Source organism: Ceratotherium simum, chromosome 6 (genome assembly GCF_057802395.1).
Source record: "Ceratotherium simum simum isolate JZ-2026a chromosome 6, ASM5780239v1, whole genome shotgun sequence".
Classification (NCBI taxonomy): domain Eukaryota; kingdom Metazoa; phylum Chordata; class Mammalia; order Perissodactyla; family Rhinocerotidae; genus Ceratotherium; species Ceratotherium simum.
In genome coordinates, this window is record NC_141905.1 from 19,831,051 (window position 1) to 19,849,421 (window position 18,371).

The window sequence follows — 18,371 nt, forward strand, 5'->3', positions numbered from 1 at the left end:
TTATTGTTATCACAAACTATTATTTTTTGTGTTGTGAGTTTATGACTAAACTGAAGTGTTTATAATTATTTTTGATGCTGTCCTTCCCTTTATCTTTTATGGTATAATTGTTTGTTAACCTGTTCTGTTAGAGAGCTGCAATTTTCTGATTTTTTCTGTCTATTTATCTCCTTGCTCAAAGCTTTATAAACCTTTGCCTTTTTGTTACAGGTAGGAGGACTTCCTTCATCATTTCTTGTAAGGGAGTTCTAGTGGCAATGAACTTCCTCAGCTTTTGTTTATCTGGGAAAGCTTTTATTTCTCCACTGTATCTGAAGGATAATTTCACTGGATAGAGTATTCTTGGCTGAAAGTTTTTGTCTTTCAGTATTTTGAATATATTATTCCATTCTCTTCTGGTAAGGTTTCTGCTAAGAAATCTGCTGAAAGCCTGATAGGGGTTCCTTTGTAGGTTATTTTCTTCTGCCTTGCTGCCCTTAATATTTTTTCTTTATCTAACTTTTGCCAGTTTTACTATTATATGCCTTGGAGAAAGTCTTTTTGTATTGATTAGAAGTTTTGTATTAATTGGGAGTTCTACTGGCTTCATGTACTTGTAATTCTGGTTCTTTCCCCAGGTTTGGGAATTTCTCAGCTATTATTTCTTTGAACAAGCTCTCTGCTCCTTTCTCCCATTCTTCTCCCTCTGGAATACCTATCTTCCTTATGTTGCTTTTCCTAATTGAGTCAGATATTTCTCAAAGAATTTCTTCATTTTTTTTTAAATCTTAGTTCTCTCTCCCTCTCTATCTGAAGCATTTCTATATTTCTGTCTTCTAATTCACTAATTCTGTCCTCCATAATATCAGCTCTATTTTTTATGGTTTCTAGATTATTTTTTATCTCATTAATTGTGTTCTTCATATCCAGAATTTATGTTTGGGTTTTTTTTAGAGTTTCAATGTCTTTAGTGAAGTATTCCTTCTGCTTATTAATTTTATTCCTGAGCTCATTGACCCATGTTTCTGAACTTTCTTGTAATTCACTGAGTTTCTTTATGACAACTACTTTGAATTCTCTGTCATTTAGATTGTAAATTTCTGTGAGTTCAGGATTGGTTTCTGGAGACTTGTCACTTTCCTTCTGCTCTGAAGTGTTACTGTAGTTCTTCATGGTATTTGATGAATTGTTCCTTTGCCAGCACATAGTGGTAGTATCAGGTTGCAGATTCCACCTGCCACCACAGCAGGAGCTGTGTTTTCTGATCCCATGTCACCTGCTACAAGTTGTGGAGGTAGGACTGCTCTGCATTTGCACAGGCTGGCCGCAGCTGCTCTGCAGGTTGTGCTCACATGGGCAGGGCCTCTGTGCTGAGTGGACAGGTGGCTCTCGCATGGGCAGGGCCACTGCCTTTGGCAGGGGACCAGCTAAGCTGCTGTACTAGGTGGAAGGGGCACCCAGGCAGGGGCTGAGCCATCACTCAGTGGGTCCTGCAGGCTGCTGTGCTCCGCAGGCAGTGCACCTTCTGAGCAGGCAGGGCACCTTCTCCCCTGTGCTGTGCTCAGTGGGCAGGAGCCTTCGCAGGAGCTGAGCTGTTACCACTCAGTGTAGAACGTTCCCACCAGCAGGGCCACTGCAGCACAGTGGGCACTCCCACGGGCCCAACTACAACTCTGACCGCATTCATGTGGGCCAGGCTGCCCCTGCCTCCTCTTACAGTTGCGCCGGCTGCTGTGTGAGGATCCGCGACCCGGCTCGCTGCTGCTGGGGAGGGGTAGGGATGTGCTCACCTAGTTCCACTGCCTCCCAGGGATCCAGTTCACCCACCTTCAGATGCACAGCTATGTGGATCTCTCAGACATTCTGCTGTGCTATGCAGGGAATCCTTTGCTGGTTAATGAAGGTCTATTTAATTGTAACTTAGAGGAGAGAGACAAAGGAAACAACTCACTCTGCCATGATGCTGACATCACTCTCGAGAATTTCTTGATCACTTACTATGTGCTAGTCCGCACACTGGGCCCAGTGGTCCACTGTAGACAGTAGCCAGTTTCAAATGTCCTTTCAAGACGACCAAACTTTTGGATGGTGGCTAGTAGTAAAAGTGGCTTTCCCACCTCTTTGCCTTCTCTAAAATGCCCTTCCAGATGCATCCTACTAACTCTTTAAGGCCCATCTAAATCACCACCTCCTCCATCAGGCTTTGATCCTTCACACACCCCAACCTCTAGCAGAAGTAATTTCTCCTCTTTTAGAATTCTCTTTGTCCATATTTTAAGAGACATATTATGTATAACTTGATTACCATTACTGCTATCTCCCCTCCTGGGCCATAAATTCCCTGAGATGAAAATTTTGAGGACAGCACTCAATGCTGTCAGCAGTCAGGGCGTGACAGCTCTCAGTCTTTTACTTTGTTTACTTCCTTGCATCCCATCACCACTCAAAGTGTAGTTCTCAGGACAGCAACATGAGCATCATGTGGGACCTCATTAGGAATGGAGAGTCTCCAGCCCCACCCCAGAACTACTTGATCAGAATGTGCATTTAACACATTACCTAGGTGATTCAGATATGCATTAATTTGAGAAGCACTGTTATATACAATGGATACTCAATAGTATTTTTTACATAATAAGCCAATTTCTACACAAAAATCTTCCCCCTCACCCACCCCATGCTGTAGACTGCAGAAGAGCTGAGGAGTAATCCCATTTTGAGGTGGAAAGAGTGATTTCTCCTTGCCTTCACTCTAGCTTGCCATCCATGGCCCCTATGTATTCTCACAGCAAGTCATTTATTCGTTCACTCGTGAAACATTGATTAAGTGCTTACCTACCATGTGCCATGCACTTTGCACATTTCATAAGAACACTTACCTCTCAACACTGAACTAGGTTTCCAGGTTTAGGGAGTTTAAATAGAATGAGAGTGGTATGTGACTTGGTGTGTTAAGTGGCTACCAGGGTGCTTGTCCATTCCAAAAACTCCTGGTGGATCAGCAGGGACGTGGCCCACCTCCAGGACTCAGCTGGCTGCTGCGCCATGGCCTGGTTCTCTGTGGTATAAAGCCCTGCAACAGTGTTTTCTCAAACATCGTCACACATTCTAATTACCTGGAAGGCTTGTGAAAACACAAAACACTGGGCCTACCCCCAAAACTTCTGATTCAGTAGACAATGACATACAAACAAGAAAAGAAACAGAAACACTAAATAGAGGTGCCTTTATTCTTTTAGCTTCCCTGATGAGGTATATCCTATCCAACCTTGTTCCCTTAGGCGTTTCAGAGATATTTGGAGAAAAGACTAAAGAAGGAAGGCCTTCGTTAAATGGAGCCCATTGAGAAAACCAAGTTCAGAAAGTACCCCAGATCTTGATAGGAAAAAGAGGGCCTGGTTTCCACTTATGTCATAAGCTTTGTGTGTTATAGCAGAGATGTGTTGTCAAAGGTAAAGGGACAAAGACTCAGCCCATGGTAAAGAAAATAAATTTGTGCAATAGTGCAGAGCTTCAAAACTAGGTTTAATTATCTTTTAGAGGCAAAAGTCAGTGGGCACATCCTGGTCCAGGAATAGCTCATTTGCTCTCTGTCTGCAGCTGTACCCAGGATTAAGGACAGTACCTTCCCTCGCCTCAGACTTGCCTCCTCTCTCACATACCTCATCCTCCACCTAGCATCATTATGAAATCAAGACAGCCTGTAGAAAGAGGAATGGGAGAGTCCAAAGAGTTCCACCTCCATTCCCAAATTCTTCTCCTTCGTCCCACTCTCCTGTCACTTTCTAAACCCAATCTCAGTGGTATATTTAATGAGAACACTAGACAGCATCAGTTCTGGGTATTTTTTAGATTATGATTTGCAACCTACTTTTGGAAATCACTCACCCTGTTCCTGTAGTGCCCCAATTGCAATGGTCTGTGACGTATTAATTGGGAATACCAGAATATGGGTCAGTAAGCTTGAAGACTCAAGCCTCAAGGCTAACCAGCTTCCAGAAGAATCCTTAAATCTATATTGTATTTCCAGACCAATTCTGATTGTGCTAAACTTGGTTATCACCAGGAGTATCTATCAAGTTCATAAGTGTCTTGAGGAACCTGGAAGCCCTTTCTCTTCCCCGCATCCAGCAGAAATGGGTGTGAAATCTTATAATCAGCATTCAAAGTCCTTAAGATTCTTCACGGGCCACCCATTCCAGAAATCATTGCTTTGACACACTCTACCTTGTGTCCAATCAGCCACCATATCAGCCCTTATCCGTTTCTGGTCCAACTCCTATTTTAGTGCCTCATCTTAACTATTTTTTCTGGTTTCTGACCAACTCCTCTATCTTCTGGTCTTGTGTCGTTACTTCTCCTTTCTAGCTTGGATATTTTGGGTGGTTTTCATGGGGATTTGATACATTTGACCCCTTTGGCACAGGCTGGCATCTCTCGGACTCATCTCATTTCCTATCTCTGGTTCCAGAGAGAATAAAGTCAAAAATCTCCGTGAGGTCTTATAGTTACAGGCATCACAAGGTCAGATACTGTGTCTACCTTACTTTCTCAATCCTGCCACATAGCCTAGCACATAATAGGTGTTCAACAAATATTTTTTGATGAATGAATAAATTATAGATATATCACACCTTGGGCAGGCAGATGGTGAGTTAACAGACTTTAATTATGCAAGTACTCCAAGTGTTCCTGGACAATCAATAAAGTCATACTTATAACCCACAGGATTAATGCTCATAAAGTGCTTTGAAATCCACAAAATAACAGTGCTGTAAAATAGTCAACTATTACTGAGTGGAGATGATCAGAGAGCAGATTGCACAATTCATTTGGGGTGTAGAAGATAGATTTGAGTAAGGAGGGAAAGAGAAATAGGACGTTGTGGGAAAAAAGAGAAAATAATCAATAAACAAATTAAAACTCACCTTTATCATAATCATCATCCTCAACTGCTTTCTCTTGAAGTTTCTGAAGCTTTAATCTTAAGGATTTTACCTATGTTGGTTTGAAGGGGAGAAAATGAAAACCAAATTACAATAGCATTCAAGCAAACATTTTGTTAAAGCTAAGAACATTTAGAAACTATTTCAAAACTGAACTTTTTTATTCTCCTCTTAAAAAAGAACTACAAGGTACATTTTTCCAATGCCAGATACATCAGTTTCAAAAAAAAAAAAGTTTTATGAAGAAAAAGTGTAATTTGGGCATCAAATCCACAGAGTTAGAATGTTATTTTAAACAAAAACATCACACTGTACCATTATCTGAGTGAAAAAAATGCATAATAAAAAGTAGTACAAATTTCTTGACCTGACCAAATGGTCTCTGTTCTAAAAATCACATTAAAATTATGAAGCTAAACACACCAAAATTGGAAGAGAAACCAAAAGAAGAAGAGCATGAACTTAAACTCAGCAGGCTGTCCTGAAGGCTGGTAAGAATGACGAGAAGGACTTCATAAAGCCCTTGTAAGAAGTCCTCAGGTTCACATACTTGCCATTATAGAAAAGGGCACTGTCTTATTTAACCTGCATATACAATCATTGATCCCATCATTTGTCTGAGAATTACCAATATTTTCATTTGTAATTACAGTCATGCACTGCATAATGATGCTTTGGTCAACAACGGACCATATATGTGATGGTGGTCTCATGAGATTAGTACCAGATAGCCTAGGTGTGTAGTAGGCTATACCATCTAGGTTTGTGTAAGTACACTCTGATGTTTGTACAATGACAGAATCACCTGACAACGTGTCTCTCAGAATGGGTCCCCATCATTAAGCGATGCATGACTGTATTTTTCTTCTCAACAGGAGGCCCATGGATTTTCTGAAGACGGATTCTTAGACTATGAACCAATAGATTTGGGCTTGCTCCCTGAAAAACACCTTCCTCCCATCCTTTGCCTGGCTTATACCTACATTTCCTTCATCACCTAGCTCAGGTGTCACCTCTTCCAGTCTGTGTTAAATGTCCTTCTCTCATACTGCCATTGTGACCTGTACTTGCTTCTATTCATACCATCCATTTAACAAATATTTACTGAGTGCCTCTTAGGTGTCAGACACTGCTTGAGGTGCTGAGGATACAGCACAAAATTCTTAGCCCTTTAGACTTTCATCCTCGTGTAGGAAGACAAAAAATAAACATAAGTAAGTTTTATGGAGACTTAGAAAGTAATTAGTGCAATGAAAGAAGAAAAAAGTAGAACCAAGTAAGGGGGATAGGAATGCTGGTAGACGGTGGGGTTGAGATTTTAAGTAAGATATCATTGAGGAGGGGACATTTGAGCAAAGATTTAAAAGTGGTAAGGGACCGAACCAGGAGGCTCTCTGGGAGAAAAACATTCCAATACAGAAGAGCTGGCACAAAGGCTCCAGGCAGAAGCAGTCTTGGCATTGCAAAGAAAAAGCAAGAAGGCTACTGGGTCTAGAGTGGATTGATTAAGGGCAAAATTGTAGAAGATGAAGTTGAGAGGTGATGAGGAATGCATCATGAACAAACATAAAAACCACTGAAAAGTTCTGATTTTACTGAGGGTTATGGGGAGCCACTGGAGGGTTTTGAGCAAAAGAGTACCTGATCTGATCATGTCTGAACAGTTTCATTCTGACTGCTGTGCATAAGGGCAGAAGTACGGGGGCCAGGTAGGAGGCTATGAAAATAATCCAGGAAGGAGGTGATGGTAGCTTGGATTATATGGGAGCAGTGAAGATGGAGGGAAGTGATCTGATTCTGGGTATATTCAGAAGATGGCTGCTTGCAGATAGAACCAATAGGATTTGCTAACAAATCACATATGGGGGGTGAGAAAGAGTCAGGATGATGCCAGGTTTTTGATCTGAGCCACTGGAAGAATGAAGTTGCAAGGAATTATCTGAACACTTATCATACCTTTGTTGTGTTTTGTCTGTGAACTCCATTTGTTCTTGAGCATCTAGAGGGCAAGAACTATTTTGTATCCAAGTAGAAAATGGCAGCACTCACCCTTATTTGTTTCTCCGCTGCTCTGGGCACATGGAAGGATTACACTTCCCTCTCCACCTTGTTCTGGTTAACGGGGCATGACTGGAAGTGACAGAGGTCACTTCTGCACTGAAGCATTTAATTGCTCTTGTAGGATCCCTTAATGTTCTCTTCCTTGTCTCAGTGATTGAGTGGGCCATACATTCAGAGGGTGCAGGCTGGGTTCCTAAGTGACTCTATGGAGAGAAGCCCCCTACCATCTCTGTGGAACTTGAAGCATAAGCCAGAAACATAAATTTGGTTATGTTAAGCCTCTGATATTGCGTTACTGTCTGTTACTAACCTATTCCACCTAATACAGTCTCCAAAACCAGACATAAAGTGTTATACTAGTAGTTGTCAGTAAATACTTTCTGAATGAATGAAAGAGTGAATGAATGACCACCTTAACCCCTTTATCCTTGAGTTGCTCCACATGACAAGTGCAAATTTTACTGGTAACTTAGTCTTATATATTAGAGACAGAAGAAAGGCTGTATGGTGGTTCAATTGCCATATAAAGCTGTAACATTACATCACCACACCCAAATGATGGTATTATTAAACACTTACTAGAGCAGGAGCAGAAGAACTACAGAAAAGAAGGTCAAAGAAAACATTTATAACCAATGCCCACCTCACCTTACCCCTCTCATCCAATTATCCCTCTAAGACCCTGACTTGTTGCCCTGGGATATGTTTGAATGTCCATCTTTGCTGCAAGCACAACCACTGATGGGTATGTCTTATCCAGTGACCCAGCCCATGGGAGGCAGGCAATTTCTTTCTTTTCCTCTGGATTCCACAACCTGAGGTGGGGCCTAACTTGCAGAATTCTGCCTACTTCCCTCCTCTGCACATCCAGTTAGCATTTCCTTTTATCACATTTTTCTCAGCCCCACCCAATCCCTGGCAATAGTCCCTGGGTGGCTATTTCTAAACAGCACAAAAAACACATATAGTCGATTCTCATCCGTGGTAGTTATGTTCTATAAAGTTGCTGGGAACATAAATCAGCAAATACTGAACCCTGGCTTTTGGGGGAAATACAGAGTTAGGCTCTTGAGAGCTTCTGGTCGCACCATTTTTCTCAACTGATCAATATATAACCTTGTTTTATATGAGTTTCAGTTTAAAGATGTCTTATTAAATATATATTGCTGATTCATTAGCACCGAACTCATAGCCAACAGCGCTACAACTCATGTGTGAATGAAGCTTACCTAACACATGTATTTTCTCCAAAAGGCACATCACTGCCTTCTTGCACTTGGGAACGCTAGACAGCACTTCAGCATTATGCTTGGGGGCCATTTTAAAACAAGAAATCACCAACAAAAATGCAAAAAACGAGGCACTAAATAGACCATGAAAAGGACACTTGTCTACAGTATGAGAGCTGAAACAAGATGGCAGAACATCACCTGTTCACCTGCAGCTGGGAAAGTGTACGTCAGGTAACTCAAATTTTTAGCCACTCTGGTGCATGTCCACAACTGACCAGGAAAGCACTGTGAGCGTTGACTTGGGAGTTATCAATAAATTTTAGCAAGTAAGCAAATTTGCAAATATAGAATCCATGAATACCGAAGAGCGACTGTCTTTTAAAAGGAGCTAAAACTCAAGTCCCTGAGATTTGCATTTTTACTTAAGGAGAAGGGAGAGAGGTTAAGGAATTAGAAATATAATATCTAAAAGTCCCCAGAACATTGGAATCCCAATCTTTCAAAAAATCTTTTTGAAGATCCTTAGGCCAATCCTCTCCCCACTCCTGAAGGCCTTCCCAGGAGCCTGAAGGAGCAATCCAGGGCCTCTGCACAAACACAGTGGAAAAAGCAGAGGCTCCCCAGCAGCCCCCGTCGTGGTAGATAACTCCAGGTGTCAGGAGCCTCTTTCTGGTCTTGAAACAAAGCCTGCCTTTCTATCAGTCCTGGTCAGAGTTCTTTTCCGTTACTCCCACCACACTGTATAAAGTTAATCCCTCTTCCACACAACAGGCATTCAAATAACTGAAAACAGCATCATGTTCTCCCCGTCCAGGTAGATTACCATAAACAAAGACACTTAAATTAGAGGTAAATGATGTCCAGATCCTATCATTTAAGACATGAGTTTAATTTGAACTGTGGGGAGAAGGGTGAATTTATTTTTCTTTGACTCAGATTCTCTTACTCTGAACTATTTCTCTAATGATAATAATGGGCAATATTCTGGGTACTTGCTCGGTGCCAGACTCCAACTGATGCGCTTTGCATGTAGGAGCACACTTAATCCTCAAGAGAGTCTAATGAGGTGGGTGCTGTGGTTATCTCCACCTTCTACAAGAGCATCTTGAGGCACAAAACAGTTAAGCCGATTACCTAAAGTCACACAGCCACAAAGGGAAAGCACGAGGCTACCATGCAGGCAGTTCCACTAACCTGCCACGCTGCAGAGCTCTGTGGGTAACAGACACCCACCCCAGCAGGCGCCCATGGGCAGCAGGGCTCACCCCTCCAGAATTCCGGAAGTGCGGGAAGCGTGTGCCAGGCACTAGGCGGGGCACCCCATGGGTGAACCAGCAGCAACCATGCCCTTCTTCCCCACAGAACAACCCTCTAGTAGGTTATGACCAATTATTTATTTTTAAAAGCTGCATTTGGGTGATAAAGGAGAAAGGGAGAAATGCAGCTAGGGTTGGTTTTATTTCTTTTTAAAACTAAACATCATGAAATCCAGGGGGCTGGCCCTGTGGCTTAGCGGTTGAGTGCACACGTTCTGCTACTGGCGGCCAGGGTTCAGATCCAGGGCGCGCACCAACGCACTGCTTCTCGGGCCATGCTGAGGCAGCGTCCCACATACAGCAACTAGAAGGATGTGCAACTATGACATGCAACTATCTAATGGGGCTTTGGGAAAAAAAAGGAGGAGGATTGGCTATAGATGTTAGCTCAGAGCTGGTCTTCCTCAGCAAAAAAAGAGGAGGACTGGCTTGGATGCTAGCTCAGGGCTGATCTTCCTCACAAGAAAAAAAAAATCATGAAATCCAAAAGGTGAGTCAAGGTGGCTTTCCGCAGCCACAGCCCCTGGAATTCCAGCTCCCAGCCCTCCAACAACCCAGTGGTTCAGAGAGACAGCACGGTCAGCCCGTGCATGGTGGGGCCCCCAGAAAGCCACATCTGCTCAGGGTTTCACAGACTTCAGTTTATCAAAAACTCTAGGTTCTCAGGAGGACGTGATCTATGTGCAGGTAAGAGGAGTTAAAAGCAAGAAAAAAACTCTTGTGGCTACCAAAACCCAGCAGGCCGAATCCTGTGGAATCGTTGCTAAGGCGAGTTTCTGATTGTTTGGTTATGCGGGAGGGAGGGAAGCTGGTCTGTTTTGCTTCACTTGAGTCAAAATTTGGATTTCTGAGACGGAGAGATGCAGATATGTTGCCAAGATGTTCTTAAAAGATCTTAGAAATGAAGTGTTGAAACTGGCATTTAAAGTCAGAAAAGTAGGATTACCCCGACCTCTACTTAGTGCCTTCATCCTTTGTGTGTCTGCCTCTCAGATTCTCTTCTTCTGCCTTAGACAGTTAATCCAGGAAATCCATCAATTAGATATCTGTGGCCCATGTTAACAAGATTTAGTTCACTGAAAACAAAAACTAGTCGAGCGCCTGCTGAGGGCCAGGAAGTATGCTAGGCGTCTGGCATCCAAAAACGTCTAGAAGTGACCTATGGTTATGGGTCTCGTGGTCAAGTGTAGAACTTGGACCCACAAACAAATCTTTATTACATGTGGTGACTGTTATAATGGAGCATGTGCAAAGTGCTATGGGGATGAATGGAAGGAGGGATTCATTTGTTCTAGCAGGGGTAGGAAATGGTTCACGAGGAAGAGGCTTTGGAGCCACACCAAAAGGGATAAGTAGGAGTGTGGCAGGTGGGAGGGTGCAGGAAGGTCATTCTAGGCAGAGAGGAAACAGTAAGCAAAGGCCTGAAGCACAGCTCTCTCTGGTGTCTACAGGAAGAGGAAGCAGCCCCAGATGGTTGAGCCGGCAGGAGTAAGGCATTGGGACAGGCTGGAGAAGGTTGGGAAAAGTCTCAGTGATCAGGATAAGGAGCTTGGACACTATCCTGAGAGGAGCAATGAGCCACAAAGGTTTTAAGCCAAGGAATAACACTATCCCGCCAGTGTGTTGAAAGATAGCTGTGCAGGCCACGCAGAAGACGAATAGGAAAAGAGAGACACTGGCGGAAGGTAAATATGTCAAGAATATCTTACAAAACCCAGGTGAAAGATAACAAGGATTTGAACTAGGGCAGTGACCATGGCCATGAGATGCAGGTTAGCTGTAGGACAGAGAGGGCATGGAGACTGACTGGATGTGGGGAGTGAGGGAGATGGAGGTATTAAGGACGATTGCTCTCTAAGGAACTGGATGGATTCTGTTAATTCAAATCAACAAATATGTATCAAGAATGAGGCTCTTAGAACAGGTTTGGTGGGGAAGACAATGGCGTCAGTTTTGGGCGCGTCTAACTTGAGGATTCCATGCATCACCTGGGAATAGAGACCTGCATGTCTGGCGTGGCTTTGCTATCTCCTTGAGTTATAAATCAGATGGCTGAGCTGAGGTCCCTGTGGGCCAGAACAGGGGCCAAACATCATTGAAAGTAAACGAGATGCGATTGCTGGGAAGGAAAGTGAACTTCACATTTTCAGGTACTTCTACCAAATGCCGATAAGTGGGTGCTCTACTTTCCCACTTACATGTACGTATGTACACACGTGCACACATACACACATACTCATGTGCACACACATACACAAACAACACCCCAGAAGGAAAACACAGTCTTTCAACATGATGGGGTACACAGCCCAATGGGTCAGCCATGAAGCATCTCTACCTGGGTTTCTCTGGGAACTTTTTAGTAGAACAATCTTGCCTTCTCCCAGTTGTACCCACCTCTCAATTACTGGGTGGACAGCACTGTTATGATGCTAGGACTTATATTTACACAGTCTGTCCCAATTTCCAAAGCACTGTCATACTCATTTGAGCCAAAGACAATCCTGTGTGGTGTTGATACCTCTAAATAAGGAAACTGAGGCCTGAGAGGTTGAATGACCAGAAACAAAGTCTCCAGACTCTGTGTCAGGCAGTTCCCACCACAGCAGGGTGAAATGAGATGAGGGCAGTAATACAAATGAGGCTGAGGATCACCCCCAGTGCAGGGCATCACCATCTTTATATCCCTCAACCCCGTCCACACCCAGCCAGCTCCATCTCCCTGCTCCCTGGCCCTGACTTCCTGTTTCAAAGCAGAGCTAACCACGCATCACCTAGGTCAGGAACTGCAGAGGGGCCGGGGGCCCCACAGAGAGCAAATCAGACCATCTAAACGAGACAAAACGAAAGAAGATGAAAATGAGAACAGATTTGTGTTCAAACTGAAAGAGAAGACACAGAAGTGCAGAAATCTGTGCAGTAACATCTTTTTGCAGCCAGCCACAAAAGGAGCTGCTGCAGCTTCTAGGGGGGATGTCAGTCAACCCCAGAACCACTCATTTCCTGCCCTCTGCCCAGAGCTAATCTGAGCTGTGACAATTGCGGGGCCCCAGAGGCTGGGGAGACACCCACCTCCAGCTGCCTCCGGTCACTCAGCAGGCAGTCCAGCAGCACGGGCTCACATTTCCTGAGCAGCTCATCCCAACGGTGAGCGTCTGCCGAGCTGCTGCCCTCGATCCATGAGGAATCCGGGGAGTAGGAGGAGGCAGTGTCCGTGTCCGGCAAAGATGCCATCTCACACTCCAGCCCGGAGCTGCTCCCTGCAGCCTGGGGAGAGTCTGCCAGGCCCTGAGTAGCCTTGAGATTGAAGGGGGGAGAGAGAAGTCGAGGGTGTTCGTGGGGCCTGTCCAAGCTGGCAGCCTTGGGTTCCATCTCCTCAGTCCTCTGATGAAGGGCCTCGGCCTCTCTGGATGGCGGGCAGCCTTCCGCTTCTCCACGTTCCCCGGCAGAACCAAGTGAGAGCCGTATGAAGCTAAAGCTAGAGGTGAAGGCATCCTGAGAGCCGGCAGGGGCTGAGGGAATCTTCGGGCCACTTCGGAGGCTGCAGCTGTTGCTACTCACCTCCTTTGGGGCCACACAGCCTTTCGTCCAGGTGCCCCTTGCTCCTTCACCACAGGCTGCATCCCAGCCAGGGCCCGGGGCCTCAGAACTGTCCATGGGTGGAAGCTCCCCCTGACACACAGTGTCCCTAGGACCACAAGACCTGGGTAGCCTGTCGGGCAGTTTGGTGCCAGCTCGGAGTTGAATTCCAAAGATCCCTGAGGTTCCTCTCACAGGGGTCAGAGGCAGGCCTGGGTGGTCCACAGATGTCACAGCTGTTGTCTTGGGAACAGGACTCCCAACGGAGGAGACTTGCCACTGGCCTCCTGGGTCAAGTCCACATGGTCCAGTCCTGGACTCAGAGTGGTGGAACTCCTCACCACACGCCCCTCCCTGGACCCAGAATGGAGTGCCCACTTCTGGGGAGAGGAACCCGATCCGGGGCCCAGCTGTGCTTCTCATGTAGCCAGGCCTCCGTGCCAGCCGCTTCTTCCGAGAAGATGCTGCAGGTGGTAAGCAATCCCAGCTGCCTGGAAAGAAAAGAGAAAACGGCACCGTAAACACACAGATCTCACTGGCTTAGCAGGAACTGCGTTTGAAGAACATCCTCGGCTTAGAGGTCATCTCTCAGTGCATCTGCCAAAGAGAGATGCTGGCTCAGTGTTCACGGGGCCAACCGTTAGGAAAATTCTGATGATCCTTGGGAAGTGTTTGCCTTGAACGTGTAGAAACAACACAGCGTCTCAACTCTTTCAATGAGCAGAGCAGCTGGCGTTGCTATGAGTTATGCCAACACATCAGCATGCACAATGGAGACACAACCTCGGCAGCTCCTTCTGAACCCTCCAGCATCTTGCCTGTTAGTCTTTTAGGCACATCAGCACTTTCATCCTGGGGGGGCCTGGAAAGCAAATGATTTGAAACCAAATGCCAGAGCACTTCTCAAAATGAGATCCAGTCACTAATTCTAGGTACTTGTAGAACAATACGTGAGTTCTCATTATCTGAACTATCCGGGTCCCTGCATGCCTGTGGACCATGGAGAGCTGGCTGTGACACAATTTATGCCCATTAATTCATTTCACACAGTGGACTACAGGAGGCCCTGCTTGATGTGTTCTCCAAACCAGGAGCTGTGTTCCTCCCAGCTATGCAAGAGGAACAGAAACAATAAAAAATATTGATACCTCACAAAGGCAGGATAGTACAGCAGTTGAAAGCATAGACTCTGGCACCTCATTACCTGATTCAAACCCTAACTGTGCCATTGCTGGCTGTGTGACCACCCGCAAGTTACTTAACCTCTCTATGCCTCAGTTTGCTTATCAGTAAAATGGACATATTAACACTACCTCTCTCATAGGGTGGTTTTGAGTATTAAACCAAATGAGTTTCTGTATGTAGACAGCTTAGAACAGTGCCTGGCACACGTAATAAATGTGATCAAAGTGTTAGTTATTATTTTTACATTGCATAGCACCATGTTATTCATAATGTGTTTTCATCTACATAATTTCATTTGCTCCCTACCAAAATCATGTGAATCAATCAGACCAGGAATCATAACTTTCCTTTTATAGTTAAGAAAACTGAGGTTCAGAGATTTGACACACATCTTCCTCCACATCCCAGAATAGAGATGGTCATGGTAAACAGAAGGCACTAGGCATTTAGGATCCCACTGTGCTATGATCATGGCACACACCAGTTTCTGGAATGAGTGTCATTGATAATCCCTGGGGAAATGAGCACAATGACCCATGGGCCACCTGTTCCCTGAATTTGAGCATCTGAGGACAAGAGAGCCCAAGATGTGTTTACCCAGTGGCCTGCTCTTGCCAACCGGGCATGCCAACTGCTGAGACCCCAAGAAGGGCTAATACCACCCCACGTACACAGAATTCTGGAAGCTTGCAGTGAAGGGAGGAACAGAAGCAAGGGCTACAAGCAAGAGGGTGGGAGAGGAAGTCAGGATGAAGGAAGGGAAGGAGGCATGTAACACTACAACCCCAGGAGCTTAGTACCATTTCATTTTATAAATAATAAAATTAAAGCTCAGAAGGTTTTAATTTGCCCCAGAACTCCCTGATCATAGTTTACCAAAGCCTGTTTTGCTCATTACTGAACAGCACAATGCCTTACATTTAAGTTGCTTAATAAATCGTGAATGAATGAATGGATGCGTGGAGGGACAGAGGGAAGGAAGGATGGATGGAAGGATGGATGGATGGATTGGTGGGTGAACTGAGGCCTACCTGATTCCAAAACACATGCTCTTTCTATATCCTTTGCCTCCAAGTATATCACTTAGGATAACTTGAAATGACAAGAAATCAGAAGAAAGATTTATTTTTCTTTTTCCTTCACAACAAAAGCCATGCAAAGTTGGAATCAGTAGAAAAGGACATGATGAAAATGTACAGAAGGAATCATTAATATCATTAATAGGCCAAATTGGACTACCCATTAGGACAGCTACTATAAAAAAAAAAGTGTTGATGAGAATATGGAAAAATTGGAACCAGTTGTACTATATGTGGGAATGTAAAATGGTGCAGCTGAAAACAGTATAGTAGTTCCTCAAAAAATTAAAAATAGAATTACTACATGGTCTAGCAATTGCACTTCTCAGTATATACGCAAAAGAATTGAAAGCAGGGTCTCAAAGAGATATTTGCACACTCATGTTCATTGCAGCATTATTCACAATAGCCAACGATGGAAGCAACCCAAGTATCCATCAACGGATGGATGGATAAACAAAACATGGGATGTACATACAATGGAAAGTTATTTAGCCTTATAAAGGAAGGAAATTCTGACACATGCTACAACATAGATGAACCTTGAGGACATTATGCTAAGTGGAACAAGCCAGTCACAAAAGGACAAATATTGTTTGATTCCACTCATATGAGGTACCTAGAAGAGTCAAATTAATAGAGACAAAGTAGAAGGGTGGTTGCCAGGGGCTGGAGGCAGGCAGGCGGGTTGGGGAGGGCGGGGGACTAAGTGTTTAATGGGTACAGAGCTTCAGTTTGGGAAGATGAAAAAGTTCTGGAGATGGATGGTGGTGATGGTTGCACAACAATGTGAATGTATTTAATGCCACTGAACTGTACACTTAGAAACGGTTAAGAGGGTAAATTCTGTGTTATATGTATTTTACCACAATTAAAAATTTTTTTTTAAATTTCAATAGACCAAATTGGATCCGCATGCTTTCTGGTCCAAAGGAGACCCAGTACTTTCCCTCAGAGACTTCATCATCTGAGGACGTCGCCTGCACGTCAGAGTCCTGACTGCAAGGAGAGCAGGCTGCAGAGGGCTACGGGAGCTCAAGAGGGAGCAGAGGGAGGCCAGGAAGAAGGACTAACTCTCATATGCCCTGGAAAACTGGCAAAATAGTTTTTAAAGAACAGTGAATCCAAAAGGAAGTAGGGAGAACATTGAATTCTGGCTTCAATTACCAAAAGAAAACAATTCAGCAACTTCATATCTTCAGAAAGGGGTCCTGTGAAATCTATATTGTCTTTTGACTTAAAAAGATATTTAACTATTTTTTTATGCAAGTACCAGTCACCCAAATAACCCTTCTAAAGTTATAAGAACAATGCTAAGTGGAAAATATTTGTTTGAAATTTCGTTTCTTTTCAAATGCTTAAGGGCACTTCGGCCTGAACAGCCTTTTCTAAAGCCATTTAACCAAGGGCCCAACCCATGCACCCACCTGAGCACTCAAACATCCTAACTCCTGGCTTGGGCCGTCCCAGAACGTGGCCCGAGAAGTAGAGACTGTCACACACTATTAATCCTAACCCTCAAGAGAGGGCAGAGGAGCTGACAGAGCTGGATCTGGAGGGCGCTTCTTGAATGAGCTAGAAGGATTGGAAGGAACTCATGTTGGGCAGACGTCTGCTCTGAAACCTCAAGGAAGACCCCTGTTCCCTGTAACCAAAGTCCCCTATTTTCACTTTTTTTTTATTTTTATTTTTTGGGGAAGCTTATGATGTCCCCTCTGACCAGAAATCAATTATTACTTACGTACTCCGCCTGAAATCTGCCTATCAGATTTGCGTAAAATCCAAGCCCTGACATCATGCCCTGAAGTTAAGGAAGGGTTATGATGCATTCAGACCTTAGAGAGAAAGAGTCCTTCCTGACATCTAACTGCAATCAGCTCAGGGAATGGAGATCAGAGCGAGCAGGAAGTAGATTGTGGTATGGCGAGGGAGGGCCCAAAGTGCAGGCAGGCTTGGAGAGCTGGCCCGAGAAACCAGATGTGCCCTCTGTTCTTTGTAAAACCCAGAGGTGGCTTAGTTACGGCCATCTGGCCCCAGAAAGGTGGAAAAGGAAGCCTCACTCAGCCTTCTTCATCTCTTACAGCCTCCCACTCCATAACAGATTCTAGGGAGGGGAGGGATAGATTCCTCTCCATCGTGCACACCTCTGTTCTCTGGTTATACAGGATCCTCATCTCCACCCCCATCCAGCCTAGTGAGCTCTGAGATTGAAGGGAAGTGAAAGACAGTAACTTAGAATAGGCCCAAATGTCAAAGGACCTCTATACAAGGTCCAGATAAGGTGCCCAGAAATATCTGCTTACCTAACTTATGGGGAAAATTGGGGGAAGCCAATGTTAACCAGCCAGATCAGCAAGAGTCCTGTCTGCCTTGCCTCTAATACTCTCCCTCCATCCATCCAAATCCTTCCCAACCTTCAGCTTCCAACTCCCTTCCCCATCAACTACCTTGTCCTGATCACCCAGTTCACAGGGCTTCACCAACTGTCCACATCACTCCTTTCCTCCTGTTTATTAACACCCAGCACTGTTAGTTATTTTCTTTGGTGTATCTAAATTGTTCCCAACTTATGTTATATATAAGCTGCCTGAAGTCCTTATAATTCCTCCAAAAGAATCCTAGTATATAGAGAAAGCATTCCAATACACATTGGCTATATAATAGCCATTTTTAAATAGGAAATCTAAAATGTGCAATTTAAGAAAACATGATACCTATGAATTTACTTGAAAGATCTTAATACCAAGACCCAAAGTTAAAATCTACACAAAATGTTCACATGGGCTTGGGCAAGTCCCTTGGCTGCCCTGTACCGCATGATTCTCAGGCCTCGTGGGGAAAGCCTGTCTGCCCCCTGAAGGGGAGATACAGGGACTTGAGGCCATGGCTGAGAACCCATAAATAGAGAAGAACAGGAACATAAAGGCTTTACAGAACCTGACTTGGGTACAAATATAGAGTGGAAGCATAAACGAATATATTCTTTGCATGGAA

General features: G+C 44.3%; 1 protein-coding gene across 1 annotated transcript in view; it reads right to left on the reverse strand.

Annotated features, from left to right (window-relative positions):
• DISC1 (DISC1 scaffold protein) overlaps positions 1-18,371 on the reverse strand; it is a 345,468-nt gene that overhangs the window by 290,321 nt on the left and 36,776 nt on the right. The window contains exons 2-3 of the mRNA XM_014788932.2: positions 12,607-13,604; positions 4,908-4,977 (exon numbers count right to left, since the gene is read on the reverse strand). Coding sequence (XP_014644418.2) covers positions 4,908-4,977; positions 12,607-13,604 — 1,068 coding nt within the window. The remainder of the gene's footprint in view (positions 1-4,907; positions 4,978-12,606; positions 13,605-18,371) is intronic.